This window comes from Sorex araneus, chromosome 2 (assembly GCF_027595985.1).
Source record: "Sorex araneus isolate mSorAra2 chromosome 2, mSorAra2.pri, whole genome shotgun sequence".
NCBI classification, from domain to species: domain Eukaryota; kingdom Metazoa; phylum Chordata; class Mammalia; order Eulipotyphla; family Soricidae; genus Sorex; species Sorex araneus.
Window position 1 is genome coordinate 5,155,549 of NC_073303.1, and position 19,375 is coordinate 5,174,923.

Sequence of the window (19,375 nt, forward strand, 5' to 3'; positions counted from 1 at the left end):
TGCCAACTGGTCTAGCCTTTCTGGAAAACAATATGGACAGTCCTTCAAAAACTAGAAATTGAGCTTCCATATGACCCCGCAACACCAATTCTGGGAATATATACCGAGGATGCAAAAGAGCACAGTAGAAGTGACATCTGTACCTATACATTCGTTGCAGCACTGTTCACAGTAGCCAAAATCTGCAAGATGAGATCTTTGTCTTAGAAGAAGCATCCCGTGAAGGAAGGATTTTACATATGTGGATTGTGCGAGCTCACCTATGTGTAAGAGCTACCCGAAACCTTGAATGTTTTGGCTCTTACCTAATGCTGGCAGACAGGAACTGGGGGCGGAGTAAGACTGGAAGGGGGAGAGTGAAACTGGATGGACACAGTGAAACCAGAAGGAAAGAGTGAAACTGGATGGGAAGTGTGAGACTGCAACGAGAGGCATTGTACTTCTGGATTGGGATGAAGGTTGGAATAAACAGCGACTCATCACCAACCACCCTGGTGGCCCTGTTCCCTCCTTCATGCATCCAGCCGGGGTGGCCGGCCGAGGGGAGAAAGTGGCTCCTGACTACCAAAAACACGTGGCATGAGCCCACATTTTTAGAACACACAGTTGATGAAACCCTTTTATATATGTGCAACCTGGAAAACTAAAGTAACCATACTTGGGGCTACAGAAAACAATTTGTGAATATTTTAATTATGATTCTACACAATCAGATGTGAAGATAATGCATATTTCTTTATGCTTAAGAAATCAACTGAAGTCTGTTTCCTAAGTAATTTATATAGTGATGTTGGAAAACAGTTAGATAGAACATTCATAGTTAATTTTCTTTCTTTCACTGAATTTTGGACAACACGATATCCAGAATTGATGAGCTCGCTTTGATTGTAACATCACTAGTCATTCAGAGCTCCATAACTTTCTATCAATCCCCCCGGACTCAATTTCAACAGGCAAAACTTGCCCTGAGAATATCCCATACACCATTTGCTTTGCCTCTTAAGATGACTGGGTTACTCAGGATATTTGTAAGGAATAAATATTTAAATAACAAATAATCTGGAAAGCCACAGAGAAACAGGATTTTATTTTATTAGTTTATTTTTTGGAGAACCATTATTTACACATGTTGATAGTGTAGTCTCAGGCTTACAATGTTCCCGGTCCATTCTCTCAACTGTAAAAATTGTAGCACTGAAAAATTTTGCCATCTAGAAGAGGGTACCTAGGATGTATAGCATATAAGAGAAAATTTGATTTTTGGATGATTAGATATTCTGTTTTAATTGTTTATATTATGAAATGTTTGGTACTTTGTCTTCTGAAATGCATTCTAGACTTTGTAAACTTAATATTAGACATTTATGGAGATATTAAAATTTTTTAACCTTTTTCCCTTTCATTATGTGTTCTAATTTGTTTTATATATATTATCATGTCATATGTGAATAGTGATATTCTCTTTGTCTTCTTACTATTTGGATCTCAATGACTTATTTTTCTTGCTTAATTGTTGTGACAAGGATTTGAGAGTATACTGATTACAGACAAAGGAAACATTTTTTTTTTTGGCCTGAATTTAATCTTTCAATCTTTTGCTATTTTTTAAAATGTATTTATTTTATTAACTCACCATTTGGAAAATTACAAAGTTTTTAGGCTTATGTCTCAGTTATACAATGCTAGAGAAACCTTCCCGCCACCAGAGCCGATATTCCACCACCAAGAACCCCAGTATACCTCCCACCCCCCGCCCCCCCAACCCCGCTTGCATAGCTGATAAATTTCAATTCATTTTCTCTTTACCTTGATTACATCCCATATTTCAAAACAAAATTCATTATTGTTGTTGAATTTTCCCCCAAAAGAAGAGGCATGCTAGCAAGGAAGCATTTGATAATTGGTTTTCCATTGCTGAGAATGAAGAGATATGAAGTCTCTTTAGGATTAGATTTAAGATTTCTGTATTTTAGTATTTTAGCAATTAAGTCCAGGGAGAATTATGTTAGAAATTGCATCATTTCCCTCCATCGGGCAGCATGGGGCTATGGATTAGTTTACAGTCTAGACATTACGGGAAGCGGTTGCGGGTACCAAAAGTAGTCTAGCTGGCCTCCGGATCATGGTTAATCAGCAGCAGAGCGGCCGCACAATCATGTGACCACCCAGGTCGCATCTCTGTGGAGGTGCACAGGTATCACCCCAGCCCAAGATTGCCACCTCAATCTTTTGCAATTAAATATAATAAAAGAACATGGTATTAGAACAAAATTCATTAAATATGTATCAGATAAATATGTCCAGACCTGTCCAGCATATGGACCCCAAAAACTCATCAATTATTTGAAAATGATAGGAAAAGTAAGTAAAATAATCATAAATAAATGAACTACATCAAATTAAAAACAGTTTCTGTGGCCAAAAATCCCAGCATGGCTAAAATTAAAGGATACCCTATACAATATGAGAAAATATTTGCACAAATAATTCAGATAAAGGCTAATATCTATTATGTATTATGCTAGCAAAATGCTCAAGATTAAAAGTAACAAAAATCTCATTAAAAATGGTGGGGAAAATGAATAAGCACTTCACTGAAGAGGTCATACAGATGACCCACAGACATGAAGAAGTGCTCATAGTCTTCTGATATCAGGGAAATGCAAAACAATCAAAAATAAATAAATAGATAACAGTGAGATAACATGTCACATGTGTGACACTGCTATATATTTCAAAATTTTGGAATAACCAGTGTTGTAAAACAGGAACCCTCATTCACTGCTGGTTGGAATGTTGTCAGTTTCAGTGTCTATGGAAAGTATTATAAATATTTCTCAAACAAGTAAACATAGACCTCCAATATGATTCAGCAGTTCAATTTCTCAATATCTACACCACCCAACAACAAAAAACCCATTAGCATAACAATTAAGCACAACTGTTTCATTGCAATGATTAGTGCAATAGCCAGGACTTAGAAACAACTCAAATGTTCAGTAACAGAAGAATGGATACAGAAGTTATTATATGGATAATGCAATACTGTGCAGATGTTAGAAAAAAAATGAAATCACACACTTGGCTTCAATGTTGGTGGGATTGGAAAGTATATAAGAGAAATAAGTTCGAGGGTAAATGACAAAACAGATGATCTCACTTCTCTGTGGTATGCAGAAAGAGAGGCCAAGATTGTAGACTAATATTGGATGGGAAGGAACATGAGAAACACAAGGCCCTGATTTACAGAACTCAGATTCCCAGGTAGTGTGGAAGAGATGGAGAAGGAGAAGGCAGATTACAGGTCACATAGGGACAATGGAGGGTCTAAGATACTTTGATTGGATACTTTGGTGAGGGACAGTAAATTTGTACATAATGCTTAAAATGTAATAGTACTATAACCATGTGACCAAATCCATAATATAAAATATTAAAATAAAACATAAAATATTCTTGTTTGATTGGAAAAATTAGTTCACTATTATCTCAGTTTTTTAAAAAAAGGCAAGTATAAGCCTGACTATTGTCCCAAGAACCAATTATAAATTAAATTGTGATATAGTTAATGAAATTAATTAAAGAAATTAATTTGTCTTATAGAATATTCGATAATCAAAACACAATTTATAATGTATTTATGATGTGATCAATAAACACAAAGCTATGCTTCCAGTAACTATGTGTGATCATTAAAATCACTTCAAGAGAAAAAGTGTGTTACAAGAAAACCCAATAGAATTGCGAGTTTGGACCCCAGAGTGTTGCACAGAATTGCCAATACCCAGAGCACCCAGGATCTCTGCTGCCGACAAAGGCACTTTCCACCTAACCCCAAATGGCCAAAAGACTCAAAGGGACGCGTGTTTGACTTTCCATAGACTACATTTTATTGAAGGAACTGAGAGGCAGAGATAGGACTTTCAGCCAGGTGACAGCTTCTGAGACTGGCAGCTTGTCTCTATGATGAGGTAAGACATTTCTAGCTGTGCATGGTGACTTTCCTTAGGTTGTAGACAGCAGGCTGTATTGTGAAATGGAATGCAAACAAAAGACAGATTTTGAGTACAATAAAAGTGTCTTATGTTTACTTGAGTATTTAAGTAAAAATACATAAATAAATATTATTTTAATTAAAATTAGGAAGAGAAACTCCTTCCACTGCAGAAAAATTTTGTGGAGGAAAACATTCACTTCCTTCCTTATCAATTGGTGTTAATTCTAGGGTGTGAGGGTACAGTGTTGCTGGGTACTCCAATACCAGGGAGCAAGTAAACGCCCCCCTGAAATGCTCATGGACCTCAGGACCAGCAATGCTTTTGGAGGAGGCATGTGGTACCCGGGTCCTATAAAAACCTAATCTGGTCCTAATCTGGTTCATGAAGGACCTAACCTGGTACATAAAGGCAAACTCTGAGCTCTATACCTACACCAATTTCCATGTGAATATTTCTGTTTTCATTGAGGAGGGGTAGAAACTCCCCAATAGGTGTTCAGGCGACCCCTGGGTGATTTTCTGCTAAGCAAGCTGGCAGTTCAGAGCTCGGCCCAAGATTCAGGTGCCCCCAGCTTCCTGCCATGCTATGGAGGAATAGATTAGTATGCAGTGTTCAAGGACCTCCAGGGCACACTGGTGATGCTCAGAAACTGCCTGATGCAAGGAATCAAATTATCAGGGGCAAGAGCATGCTTTGCATTCAGAATCCCGTGCTTTGAACTTTCACAGCTGATTCTCAGGAATCCCGAGACTGAACTGGGAATGGCCCCCAGCCTCACTGAGAGTGGTCTAAAACCAAACAAAAACAAAAGTATAAAACCTTTATGGGTTCTTGAAAGCATATACTTCACAGCGGTACTCTATAACTGACACTTTTATTCATTTTTTCTGTTTTCAATTGAAATAGAAATTTTAACTTTAATGATCTTCGTAGTCAGTGTTCATTCCTTCACAAAGACAATGTAAATTTGTCAGTATGGTTACCACTACGTAAAATGCATTTTTAGAATGAAGTTCTTCACTACATATTCAGGTTCTTCATTGATGTTATTTAAAGTGAATGTATTTAAGATTGTTTTTTGTGTCTGACAGCCAACTGCAGAAGTATGACAAATTTCACCATGAGTGGGTTTTTCCTCATGGGGTTTTCTACCAAGCCTGAGCTAGAAATCTTCTATGCTTGTCTGTTCCTCGTTCTCTACTTGTTGGCTTTAGCTGGCAACATGCTCATCATCACCACCACGTCCCTGGATGAGAGTCTCCAGTCCCCCATGTATTTCTTCCTGAAGCATCTCTCCTTTCTGGATCTCTGCTACATTTCTGTGACTGTGCCGAGATTCATTTACAACTCTTTCACGCACAGTGGGAATATTTCCCTCTGGGAATGCATCGTGCAGGTCTTTGCTTTCACCCTCTGTGCTGTTGCCGAGACGGCCATGCTCACAATGATGTCCTATGACCGCTATGTGGCCATCTGCCTTCCATTGCACTATGACGTCATCATGGATGTCAGAACCTGTGTCCATGGAGTGGCCGGTGTCTGGGTCAGTGGGACCATCTCTGGAGTCATGCATACGGCAGCTACTTTCTCCATCCACTTCTGTGGTCCCCGTGTCATTCACCAGTTCTTCTGTGACATCCCCCAGCTCCTGAGACTCTCCTGCTCCAATGAGTATCTGGGTGAGGTCGGTGTCACTGCCTTTGTGGCTTTCCTGGGACTCCTTTGTTTCCTGTTTATTGGGTTCTCCTACGTACACATATTCTCTTCAGTGCTGAGGATGCCATCTGCGGAGGGCAGAGCCAAGGCCTTTTCCACCTGCCTCCCCCACCTCGCTGTCGTCATATTGTTTCTTTCTACATGTGCCTTTGAGTATTTCAAGCCTCATTCTGGCTCTCCAACTGCTTCAGACATTTTTCTTACTATTCTTTACACAGTTGTTCCCCCAACATTCAATCCAATGATCTATAGTCTGCGAAATAAAGCTATCAAGTTGGCTATAAGTAAGGTTTTTCAAAGAAGAGTAGCATACCTCTTTTGTCGAGACACTTAATACTATTCATTCTCAGTTGTGAGACTAACTCCAAATATACTGTGTCTTAATCAATCAAAAATTAAAATTGCAAATCTTTCACAAAATATTTTGTGATTTACACAACTTTTTCTTTGTGCTGTTTGAGTAATAAAATTACTTAGATCTAGGACTACATATGTAATACTTAAAAGTTACTCTTGTGAATATCTTAACTTAAATCTTAGTACACAAAACCAGATGTGAAAATAATGTAAGTTTCACGATGTTTAATTTGTCAACTTGATTTCTTTTCCTAATCATTTATTGTGATGATGATGGAGAATACCATATATAGGATTAACTGCTCATTTGTTTATACCTAATATACATTAGTGCCATTGGTCATTTCCATAAAATGACACACTATAATGTAAAATATAAGAATTAACAAACAACATGTCATAATTCTTAGTATTTTTGGCCGTTCTTGACCTTCAGCTGCCTTAATTCAACACAGTCAGGCTCCAGTCAGATATACTGCAGTCTTTGCGAAAGTTTTATTTTTCCACTCACTTGCTTCTTCAGGTAAAATGGATTTATTTGCAGGTTTTGGGAGGAAAAATTTGCAACTGGTTTATATGACATTTGTAATATTAACAATTTTTAATAAAAACATTTGTAATAAAATTTATATGTAATTGGTGAGAGCATCTGATATAACTGCTTATAAAAGTTCAAACATTATGTATTTCATTATGTATAATGAATACATAATAATACTGGAGCACTGTCATCCCATTGTTTATCTATTTGCTCGAGCGGGTACCAGTAGTGTCTCCATTGTGAGACTTCTTGTTACTGTTTTTGGCATATCGAATATGCCACAGATAGCTTGCCAGGCTCTGCCGTGCAGGTTGGATACGCTCAGTAGCTTGCCGGGCTCTCCCAGAGGGCCAGAAGAATCAAACCGGCTCAAACGCCCTACCTGCTGTGCTATTGTTCCAGTATAATAATAAAGAGATTTAAAAAATAACATCAATATAGAGATATAGTAATATGTATACATGCTAATAAAGTGAAAGTATCATTTTAATGACTAAATTACTATGGTGGGTTCTAGCACTTCATATATTAGTAACATACATTTTAATACTATTTTTTCTTTCTAACTATAATAAATCAAAGCTATCTGCCTATCTAGACAAATACATTCTGATTGAAACTGAAAATATAATGGCTGGGTTCACCAGCATTAAGAGAATGGAAGAAAAATAGTTGAAATTAATGATTAAGTTTTTACATGGAAAAATATGGTTATCCACAAAATGAGCAAGTAAGGTGACAAAATAATCATGCAAAAGAGAATAAAAATCAGAAATTGTGTAAAGGGAGAGAGCAAAACATGCCCTTTCACAGATAACAAAGCATATATTTACCTCATTTCTATGCTCTGAAGAACAGACAACAGGCCATATATAATTAAAATAGAAAATGGAAATAAATAACTTTATGCACTTAACAGATACATACAATTAAAAAGCAACAGGCTTAAAAAACATAAATATTTCCTTATGCCTCTAAAATAAATTCACAACGAGAATATCTAAGAAAAATTCAAAATGATGAAGGAAAAAATTTGACATTTGGGTAGAAGATTCATTGTATCTCAGTAAAGTAATTTTTCCACAGATGTAATGACAATGTAGTTCAACCTTACAAAGACACGAAGACAAAGTGACCCAGTATCATTACTTATGTAACTTTATTTCTTTTCAGTGAACTTTAGGGACACCTTGTCAGAAATCAAACAGCAATATAGGTTTGGGAAGAACTAGTGTGTCAATTGAACAAATCCCTCTACTATATACTATATCACTATTTTCGTTTGGGGCCACTGCTGGCTGTGCCCAGGGGTCAGTCCTCGCAGTGGTCATATGTAGCGGACCATTTGTGCTCTTGGACACTGAGTGGTTGCACATAAGGTTAAAACGTTAACTTCTGTACTAGCTCCCCAGCCCGACCTTACTGTTTATCTTAATTTGTGAAATGACAATTCTGGTCTCTCTAATAACATAGCCAGTCCTTCAGACAGCTAACACTGCTATGAGATCATATATATTTAATAAATGAAATCATTTTGATGAATTAAACATTTTTATATTCCTTCTATTTGAATGTCTACCTCTGTCATGAGTTCAACAACCTTAAAATCTAAATGTTAATATCTCAATTCAAATATTCTCAGAGACGGATTTATTTCCTATTGTCTGATGCCACCAGAAACCTGTAGGTCTTTTTCATCATTTAACATAGGTTTACTGTCTAAATTCAAGGATACATAGGCATGCATCATTCTCAGTGGTATTTATTATAAACTAGCTGGAAGTAAATTTTTAAAAGAAAATGTTTACAAAGAGAGCATCTATATTATATCTCTGGCAAGTTTACTAACAAAATGACTCATACTTTGATATTATAACCCCTAATAAAGACATAACACATGACTTGGAGTAAATATAAGGTAATTATCCTAAATGATGACTATCTTTTGTTCAAAAAATTTTCCCTTTATTTAAATACTGATTTACAAAATTGTTCTTGATGCACTTGTTACAGGCCTTCAATATTCCAACACCAACCCCACTACCAGTGTGACCTTCCCCCTACCACAGTCCACCTCTTCCCAGCCACCCCCATGCATGCCCCCTTAAAAGCCACAACATAATTCATTTTATATTGCTTGGTACAAGTAATGGCAAATGGAATTATCAAAAAATACTTCAGTGAAAGAAAATTGTTATCTCTCATAATGAGGTCATTAAGTCAACAGACAGAAAACTGTCTGTTGCTAGTTGAGCCTTCTGTGTTAATGTTTTTGTTGTTGAGCTTAGTTGGCCTCTATGTTCCTTTTGCATCTACTGTGCTCCTTGTAGCATGTCAATGTTGTAGAAGTTGAAGAAGTTGTAAACCAAAAATATGGTCATGTGTTTCAGAAACTCCAAAACATTTAACTGAGCATCACATTTCCATGACATAGTTGTGAGATGTGGACATGACTGTCAGGCTCCCAGAATTACATGGTGCTGGGGAGGTTGTCTGCCCCACTCCTAGAATTCTAAGCCTGAAGATCGGTGTGCCAGGGATTCTCAGCAGTTTGGCATCTCGACAGAGACGAGGCAGTGGAGTTCTCCATTGGCAAGTGCAGCTGTTGGGCGTGGGCACAGCTGCCAGGGCTTCCACGGGGTGGAACTCAGCCTTGCGCTCCACCCAAGGGTGCCTCAGAGTGGGGAGACTAGTGACCCATGGTATACCACAGAATCATGCCTATTTGAGTTTATCAGCTTAACCATTTTTTGGTGTGCAGCCATTGACCAAATTCCCACATTCATTTTATATAAAAGCTAAGTCACTAACTTTGTGTGTGTATATAGGATGGAGCGATAGCACAGGTGGTAGGGCATTTGCCTTGCACGCGGCCGACCCAGGTTCGATTCCTCTACCTCTCTTCATAACTTACCAGACTCTATGATACTGGCAAGCTACCAAGAGTATCTCTCCCACATGGCAGAGCCTGGCAAGGTTCCCGTGGCATATTCAATATGCCAAAAACAGTAACAACAAGTCTCACAGTGGAGACGTTACTGGTGCCCACTGGAGCAAATCGATGAGCAACAGGATGATAGTGACAGTGACAGTGATATATACATATATACATATGTACATATATACATAGACATATATATGTGTGTGCAAACATACATGCTCCCATTTGGTCAAAGGGAAAAGAAAAAAAAGGAAAAGGGAAAAATAACCACAGACACAGGAGAGAATTCCGTCTTCTCCAGAGAGCGAGAAGAGAGCCCTACGGAGGAGAAGAAAGGGATTCCGCACCGAATGTAGCTGTGCGGGTGATTCCAAGATAGAATTTACAGGCTTTATTTTAAATAGTTATTAATTACTCCCCCATTCCGATTAAAACTATTGGGATATGGTGGTGTAATTCTGGGAAATATTCCTTTGGTACTTTCCCCTCTACATATAATAATATCACTAACTTGTCACACAAAATTTTGAATATTATCTATTTATTAAATCAATTAAGTCTCTATTGAATACTTGAATCTAAAATATAAATCATAATATTTTCCAGTAATTTTGTTTTAGAATCTTAAACCTCAAATAAGTGGGATCATTATATCAACACAATAAAAAAAAAAGCTTGTATATAATGGCAGGATTGGTCCCAGGTGTTTACAAAATTGGCCAAGAACACACAGACCCCAGGGGCTTTGCTGCTGCCAAAGGTTCTTTGGAGTCTAACCCCTAGTGGTCAAAGAAAGACTGAAATGGACTTCTTTTTTTTGCCCCACCAGACAGATTTTGTTCAGAGACTGATCGCGAAGGTCAATTGCTGACACTGACCATTTGTTCTTGTGTTGAAGGATGAAGTTCCTGAATGTGCTCTGGTGAGTTTTCTGAGATTCTAAAAAGCAAAATTCTAGAGATTGATACACTCTGATAAGTCACCAATACATACAATTTTAAAGGACATGTATGAATTCAGATCAATTTTATGGATATTAGGAATTTAGAAGGAAAATCTGTCAACTCCTGCCACTCCAGAAATATTTCCTGAAGTCACATTCTCCCCTCCCTGACAGTACCTTTCCTCGTATAACCACCATGGAGTAATCGGTCTGAATGTACGATAGAGTGACAATTAAAGTCTTTGCATTCGTAATATCGGTTCATTATTAGAAGGTTGACATACAAAATATATGAAATCATATCCATACCAATGATAACACAGGTAAATTGTTCAAGTATGGAAAAACACTTTTTAAAACTGAGAATATATCATATGTTTTGGAGAGAGGAAAATTATTACATCTTCTTTTGTTAATACTGTAAGCTTTTAAAAATTTATTTATATTTAAATTTACTTTATTCACACACTATCCGTGGCATACTCAATATGTCAAAAACAGTAACAAGTCTCACAGTAGAGACTTTACTGGTGCCCGCTTCGAGCAGATCAATGAACAACAGGACGACAGTGTTACTTGCAGTGCTACACACTATAGTTCACCAAATTGCTACTAGTATAGGCTTTTAACATCCATGAAACATCCTAGAAACATACCTGCCACCAGACAGTCTGCTTCACGGTTTATTCACAAGTTTAAAAAGACAAGAATTAAAAATGCAAGAACAAGTGAGAGACATTTTTCTTCATTTGTTGAACAGGACTTGCCAGCTTCCTAATTTCTTCATTTTATTAGGGAAATTATGATGGCGAAAGTAATCTAAGAAAATGCTGGAATGGACATTTGAAAGGGTTTAGATTGCTAAGACTATAGAAAAAGATATAGAACAGAATAACTCGTAGAAATTATTAATCATATAGAACATTTGTTATACTTTAAAATATCCATCTAAAACTATGACAGAAGTGTCACAATTTGATTACTATTTTGTCACAAGAAATCAATATGTTTGATACAACTTAAGCGTGAATTTAAGGAAGAAAAGCCAATATAAAATTCTGAAGCTACCTTGAAAGGACTAGAAGTATTGGGGGATTTTATTTAAGAATAAAAGTGATTATATTTAATCATCCTATTAAATGATATAACAAAGGACAGAACACATTACGTGATGTCTAAGGTGTTTCTCTACTTTTTTCTTGCTGTATCCTTGGTATCACACAGACACACACACATTCACACACACATACACACAGCAACAGGAGATTAAATAGTTGTTAGATAACTACTTATATGGCAATGCAACAAAGTTAATTTTAACACCCTAAAAATGGCTAAATATATAAATGTATACATATCTTATGAAATATTGCATAAGATATGTATACATTTATATTACATATGTACATATAAATATATATATACATATACATTACAAATGTTCTCAAGTGACAAAAAGACATATAAAGGAATGAAGGTAAAAATAAATTCTAGACATATTTATATTCATGTTTATGTTTTATTGATAATATGAATTAGCAAATAACCAAGCATAATTCTTTTTGTCCAAATGAGTAACATTTTCAATTATATAAATTCTTTGTGTCAGCTTCCATGTAAAAAAAAATAAGCAACATTTTCTGTAACACACAAACATGAAGTTCCTGAAGACTTCAGCTACTGACCTGGTGAGTTTCAGCTGGAAGAGAAAGTGTCTAAGGGAGTAAATTCATCTGTAAACCTAGAGCATCGCCCTTTAAGATTTTTTTAATTATATTTTAAGACTCTTATGGAGTATGTTCAATACACACAAATGCATATCATCCTAAACACAAACAGGCTCAAAGTGAGAGTAAATCAATTTGTGAATAGGTTTGACTAAATTTTTTCAGATGACTTCTAAACTATGTCATCTCCATCAAGAAAAGGCTTGAACAATTTTCTAGTACAATGATTTTAAACATGATATAGGGAGAAAAGTTTATCTGCTCCAAATCTCAATAAATTATTAGAGATTCATCTGTGGAATTAGTACTGAAAATTTGAAAAGAAGGATTCATTTTCTTAGGATGTTTTGTGGTCAATCTAATGAATTCTCAACAATAAACAACCATCTACTCTCTGTTCAGAAATAATTACTTGCTCTGTACCTTATATCTTCTTATTCCTTAGTCTTCTAATTTCATCGCTATGTATTTAAAATTTTTGATATCTTAAGTTATATATATTACTCGCTCGATGAGCAATAGGATGACAGTGACAGTGGTATATACTATATTCAATCTCAATAGTTTATTATATCATTTCTTAAAAAAAGTTTTTTGCATGTTAATTTTTTAATGCACTTTTAGGATTTATTCATGTTTTTTGCTTCTGTAATAACTCTAAATTAGCTTAGTTTTCCTCAGTTATGGTTTTTATTAGTTATATTTTAAAAATTACTTAGTGGATCAAGATAATAGTACAGTGAGTAAGGCTCTTGCCTTGCATCCAGTCAATCCCCAGATCCACATACGGTTCTCTAACAAATGAACAAAATTCCTACTGTTTTAAGTCTTCTGTTAAATAATTTGCTCTTGCCAGATGTACAAACAGAAAGATTATTAAAAAAGTCAAGGTAGCACAGACATTGTACTCAGAAATCTATAAGTTGTCCATGGCTAAGATGTATAGGTAACATCAATAAAAGTTCTAATGTTTCATAGTCCTGTCATAAAATTATATATTTTATAAATATAAATATAATATTTATATGGTATATAAATTTACATATTTTTAATTTCTAGGAGATGTATGCCTTTGAATTTGAGTTGATTTTAATGGACATTCTAAAACTTTTCATCTTGCTTTGCCAATATTTTTAAGTTAGAGAAATCATCAGAATCTCTGATGTCATTATCACTACACTCAACTGATCAGTCGCTCCATAATTTATAATGAGGAAATGTGATCCTGACGTCTCTTTACCACATTTTATTGAGTAGCATATACTGTACTTCACAACATTTTCTCTTGGAGAGTTCCTATCTTCCTCTGAGGCCAAGATCAGCTGAAAACTAAGAAGGACTATGGAGAATGTCACTGCCAGTGGGTTTCTTCTCATGGGCTTTTCTGCAAAGCCCGAGCTGGAAGTCTTCTATGCTTCTCTGTTCTTGGTCTTATACTTGTTGGCTTTAACTGGAAATATTCTCATAATCCTCTCGATTTCCATGGATCAGAGTCTCAAAAAGTCACCCATGTATTTTTTCCTGAAGCATCTCTCCTTTTTGGATCTCTGCTATATTTCTGTGACAGTCCCAAGATTCATTTGTAATTCTTTCATACATCGTGGAAATATTTCCCTCTGGGAATGCATGGCGCAATGTTTTACTCTCACTCTCTGTGCTATTGCAGAGATGGCCATGCTCACAGTGATGTCCTATGATCACTATGTGGCCATCTGCCTTCCCCTGCGCTATGATGTCATCATGAAGTCAGAACCTGTGTCCATGGGGTCACCAGTGTCTGGATCAGTGGAACCGTCTCTGGAGTCATGCATACGGCAGCTACTTTCTCCATCCACTTCTGTGGTCCCCGTGTCATTCATCAGTTCTTCTGTGATATCCCCCAGCTCCTGAAACTCTCCTGCTCTAATGACTACATCAGGGAGGTTGGGGTCTCAGTCTTCTTCACTCTGTTGTCATTTGGCTGTATCATCTTTATTGGTTGCTCCTACGTGCAAATTTTTTCTTCTGTGCTGAGGATGCCATCTGCAGAGGGCAGATCTAAGGCTTTTTCCACTTGCCTCCCCCACCTTGTTGTTGTCATCTTATTTGCTTCTACAGGTTTCTTTGAGTTTTTAAAACCTCATTCTGATAATCCAACTGCTCTCGACATTGTGCTCACTATTTTTTATACTATTGTGCCCCCAACATTCAATCCAATGATCTATAGCCTGAGAAATAAAGCAATGAAAACAGCTCTTAGAATGGTTTTTAAGAGAAGAAAAGCATACCTGTTTTTTTGACCTATGTCTATTTATTCTTGCATGTGAGGCAAGCCCAAAAATATATTGTGTAACATAGGACTCTGGACACTGCATTTAAGTATAGAACTGGTTATAGAGAAAATGGTATTGTGAGAAATATATTGCATGCATATAGCGTCTACAATAAAAATATTTTAAAATACCTCCTCAGACATTTATAGGTTTTGAATTTGTTTGTTTGGGGACCACACTCAGCTCTGCCCAGGGCTTATTCCTGGCTCTTGTTCAGGGATTATAGCTGGTGGTGCTTGGGAGACCATATGGGGTGCCAGGAATTGAGCTTGGGTTGACCATATGCAAAGGATGTGCCCCTCTCTGACTCCATATTTTTTCTATGACCTATTTTTTATGACTGTATCCCGTGCCTTGCTTTTGAGGTCACCGATTTAATTTTCTGCTTCTTTCATTCTGCCGGCTATTGGTCCTTTCACTATATTCTTTAGCTCCTTTGCTTCTCTTTGAATTCTCAGAAATTTTTATTAATACTTCTTTTGTTTATTGGATTTCTGTTTCAACTATTTCCTCAGTTCAGTAAACAGCAAGAAAATTGATGTAATCCTTGGGTTGCATCCAATGTTGTGATGTACTTGAAGATTTCCATCCCTGTACATTCAAGTAGATGCTCCCTCAACAGTTTTCTTTTAAAAATTATGACTAGTATTTTGTGGGCACTAAGAGTTAAGCTAACTCCCAGTGGTCTGGCCACCAACTCAATTCTTTTGTTTATAGTATCAGTCTAGTGTTTGACTTGTTGTCTCTGGCAGTCATATTTTTTTCTCACCAGAACTTGAGGGATGACACTAGGTCTCAAGCTCTAAGCCAGTAAGTTTAGGGTCTGACCAATGCTATAGTGGATCCTCAAAGTTTCACCTGGAGGAACTTGCAAGCTGAAGATGGACTTTTGGAGGGAAGGGGTTTGTATCACACACAGGGTGCTCCGGGCTTATTCCTGGCTGTGTTTAGAATGCATCTCTCCTCAGGCATTCCTACTGGCGGTACTTGTGGCATAATATGCAGTGCAAAGAATCAAAATGGGGTTGGCCGCATGCAGGACAAATGCATTGTCCCCTGTTCTATTTGTCTCTGGAGCTTGGCTTCAATATTATTGATGAGTCTAGTAAGCAGGGGGAGGTAGGAACCTGGGAGTGGGGAATGGTGTGTGTACGCAAAGGCCCTGATCCATATCTAACAGGTGAAAGGATGGACTGGCCCATGGCACAGGGTGTTGGAGTTGGAGAGTTGGGCAGGAAGTAGTGGATGCTGGTCGAAGGTTGATATTGCTGCAGTGATGTTTGAAAACATTAAAGAAGCACATTTAGTCTAATCAATATCTCTAAAGCCATTGTTGACCAGATACTAAAACGGATTGAGACAACACACAAAACACGTTTTAGGCCTTATCATTGAAAATATGACGCTTTTTTCTCAAAAATACATTAGTAAATCACACTCAGTATACAAAAGCAATTATAAAGCAAGACAAGTAGGATTTACTCCAAGGACAGAAGGATGGTTCAACATATGCAAAAATAGTAACGTACCGTATCAACAATAAGAATGATGTAAATCATATGATTGTATCAAGAGATAAAGAAATTGCTTTAAACAATATATGACCTCATTTTATAGTTTTTGAAAATATAAAAAAACTGGGTCATGTGAATTTTGATGCCTTGGCAAACTAGACAGTGTCCCTGAATTCTTGATCATCAATGGAGGTCGGAACTCCGGATTCCTTCTCTCACTTGAGTGAAATGTATACTCCAAGCATAGCTCTTTGGATTCCTCTTTGAGATACCTGAATAGCGTTCTTATCATGTTTGTATAGGGCCCTGGTCTCTGAGGTGTCTGTTCGTGTAGGAAGAACAGTGGAATCGAAAAGATGTGCCCAGAGCCGGAGGTTCTTCATCCTCTTAACCACTACCTCGATGCTCTTGAAGGAATTCCATGCTGCTCTCTTTCTCCTCGCAGTTCTGGTGCCAAGTCGTTCCTCATGTTGAGTTCTCGACCCAGGACACGTAATGCGATTCAGAAAAGGTTGCTGGACTAGAGCTCTTATCAACTGGATTCCACGGGACGTCAAAAGGCTGCATGGCTGTCCACCAACAAGATGGCAGGACTTCTTCGTCAAAACTCTGACTGAACAATTTGAGGCTCTTTCTGTTACTGGAGCGAGCAGATATCATTGGGCTACACTAGCATGCGACAGGGAAAATGGAGACGTTACTTGTGCCTGCTAGAGCAAATTGAAGATCAATGGGATAACAAGTGTTACAAGTGAAGTGATAAAAAAAAACTGATCAAATGTATGTAAGTCAGCATATTAAAAATCATATGCAACAAATGCTTAACTAACATTATATTCAATAATAAAAAGCTAAAACCTTTTCTATATCAGTCACAAAAAAAGATTCCAACCAGTATTACACAAAGTAACATTGCAAAGAAACTAAGCCAGAATTAAGCCATCAAAGAAATAGATGAGGTTCAAATTGGAAAAGAAGTTAAAAGAAGTTACAGTGCAATCACTGCAGGTAGCCTATAGTATTCATAGAGCTATAGACTAACAATAGTGAAACTACCTATTTTTTTTTTTTTTGCTTTTTGGGTTACACCTGGCGATGCACAGGGGTCACTCCTGGGTCTGCACTCAGGAATTACCCCTGGCGGTACTCAGGGGATCATATGGGATGCTGGGAATCGAACCCGGGTCGGCGGCGTGCAAGGCAAGCGCCCTACGCGCTGTGCTATCACTCCAGCCCCGAAACTACCTATTTTTTAATTCTCTTGTAGAGTTTGCCCTTTAATTTGACTTGATTAAAATGGAAATAATCTCGTCGAGGAGTGGTCTTACTCCTCTTTGTTGATTTGTTAATGTTCAACCCACCTTTGTGTTACTGCCCTATGTGATTGCTTTATAAACTAAGACTGTAACAGAAGTAGGTTGAAGACACAGAAGCGAGGCAGAAGAGGCAGAGGTAAGACAGAAGCAAGGAGAAGAGACAGAAGCGAAGAGAAGACGCAGAGGCGAGACAGAGGACACAGGAGAAGACACAGAAGTGGAGAGAGAGGACACAGAAGCAGAGAGAAGACACAGAAGCAGAGACAGAGAGATGTCGGAGGAGACCAGAGGAGAGACTATAGAGACAGAGACAGAGATAGAGAGACAGACAGAAGAGAGTACAGCGTCACACAAAGAAGCAGAGCACAAGAAAGAGCCAATCCGACCCAGTTCATACACAGCGGCTCGAGAGCACCGAAAGCGAGCAGAGAGAGAGAGAGAGAGAGAGAGAGAGAGAGCCGCCCTGACAACACCACATATATTATCGCCCTCTCCCACGCACGCGATTGCAATTTTTTACAGACACAATATTGACTGTAAGAAAATATTTCACACAATATTTTTATTCAGATAAAGGCAAAGATCCATTATATATAAGGCTATCAAAATGCTCAACAGTGAAAGTACCAAAATTCCTGTCCAAAATGGGGAAATAGGATAAACAGACACTTCCCTGAAGAATACATACAGATGACCCAAGGCCTGAAAAAGAGTTCATTGTCTTATGATGCCAGGGAAATGCTAGAAATAAAAATATTTTAAAAATGAGAGTGAGATGACATCAAAAGCAATGAGAGTGAAATATATAAAAAAGACTAAAATACCTAGTGCTGAGGTAAAGGAACCCTCATTCACTGTTGTTTGGAATGTTTCCTGTTTTAGTATCTATGAAAAGCATTTTGAATACTTCTCAAAAATGTATGAATAAATCCCCAATATGATCTAACAATTCAACTTCTGGACATCTATGCCCCAAACAAAGACATATTAACGTTAAAATTATGCACAGCTATGTTCATTGAAATGCTTAATATAATAGGCAGGATTTGGAAACAACCCAAATAAATATCCAGATGAATGGATACAGAAGTTAATATATAGATAATGCAATCCTGTGCAGTTATAAGAACTCGTGAAATCATAGAGTTGGCTGTAATGTCCAGGGTCGGAATGTATGTTATGTAAAATACAGAAGATAAGCCAAGTGTGTTGAATAATATTGGATAGGGTTGAACAATGACAAAGCTTGACCTTTCATTATAAAACTTAGCCTACCAGAAAATGGGGAGAAGAGTCAGAGAAGGAAAAGGAAGATGACAGGTTACAGAGAGAGAGTGGTGGAGAATCTTGAATACCTTGATTGGGTTCCTTGGTGGGGTGCAGTAAGTTTGCAATTTAATGCACTGAACATTAATACTATTATAACCATGTTACCTAATAACCTAAGTATAAAGTATAAAAATTAACAAAAACTGGGAGACTTCCTTGCTTAATTGGCAGTATACCATTCATACTTAGCCCTATTTAAGATAAAGGCAATTCCAAGCTTAGACATTCTCCTAAAGTCAAATTATAAATTAAATTATGATCCAGTCAACAAAATTAAAGAAAATAATTTGCCTTGTAGCACATTCTGCAATCAAAACACAACTTACAGTGCATTTATGATATGATTCTATGAACAGAAATAAAGCTATACTTCCAGTAGGTAGGTGTGATCATTAAAATCACTTCAAGAGAAAAAGTGTGTTGCAAGAAAACTTAATAGAATTGCAAGTTTGGACCCCAGGGTGTTGCACAGAATTGCCAATACACAGAGCACCCAGAATCGCTGATGCTGACAAAGGCACTTTCCACCTAATCCCAAATGGCCAAAGAATTGAAATAGACTCGTGTTTTCCCCTCTACAGACTCTGTTTTATTGAAAGGAACCAAAGGGCAGAGATGTGACTTTCATTTAAGTGTCGGCTCCGGAAACTGACAACTTGTCCCTATGATGAGGTAAGAAAT

The 19,375-nt window shown here is 37.2% G+C and overlaps 1 protein-coding gene across 1 annotated transcript; it reads left to right on the plus strand.

Moving 5' to 3' along the window:
* Nucleotides 1–5,103: 5,103 nt before the first annotated feature.
* On the plus strand, nt 5,104–6,048 carry LOC101555776 (olfactory receptor 14J1-like). Its single transcript, XM_012935857.2, has one exon. The coding sequence runs from the start codon at nt 5,104–5,106 to the stop codon at nt 6,046–6,048; it is 945 nt and encodes a 314-aa protein (XP_012791311.2).
* Nucleotides 6,049–19,375: the final 13,327 nt, after the last annotated feature.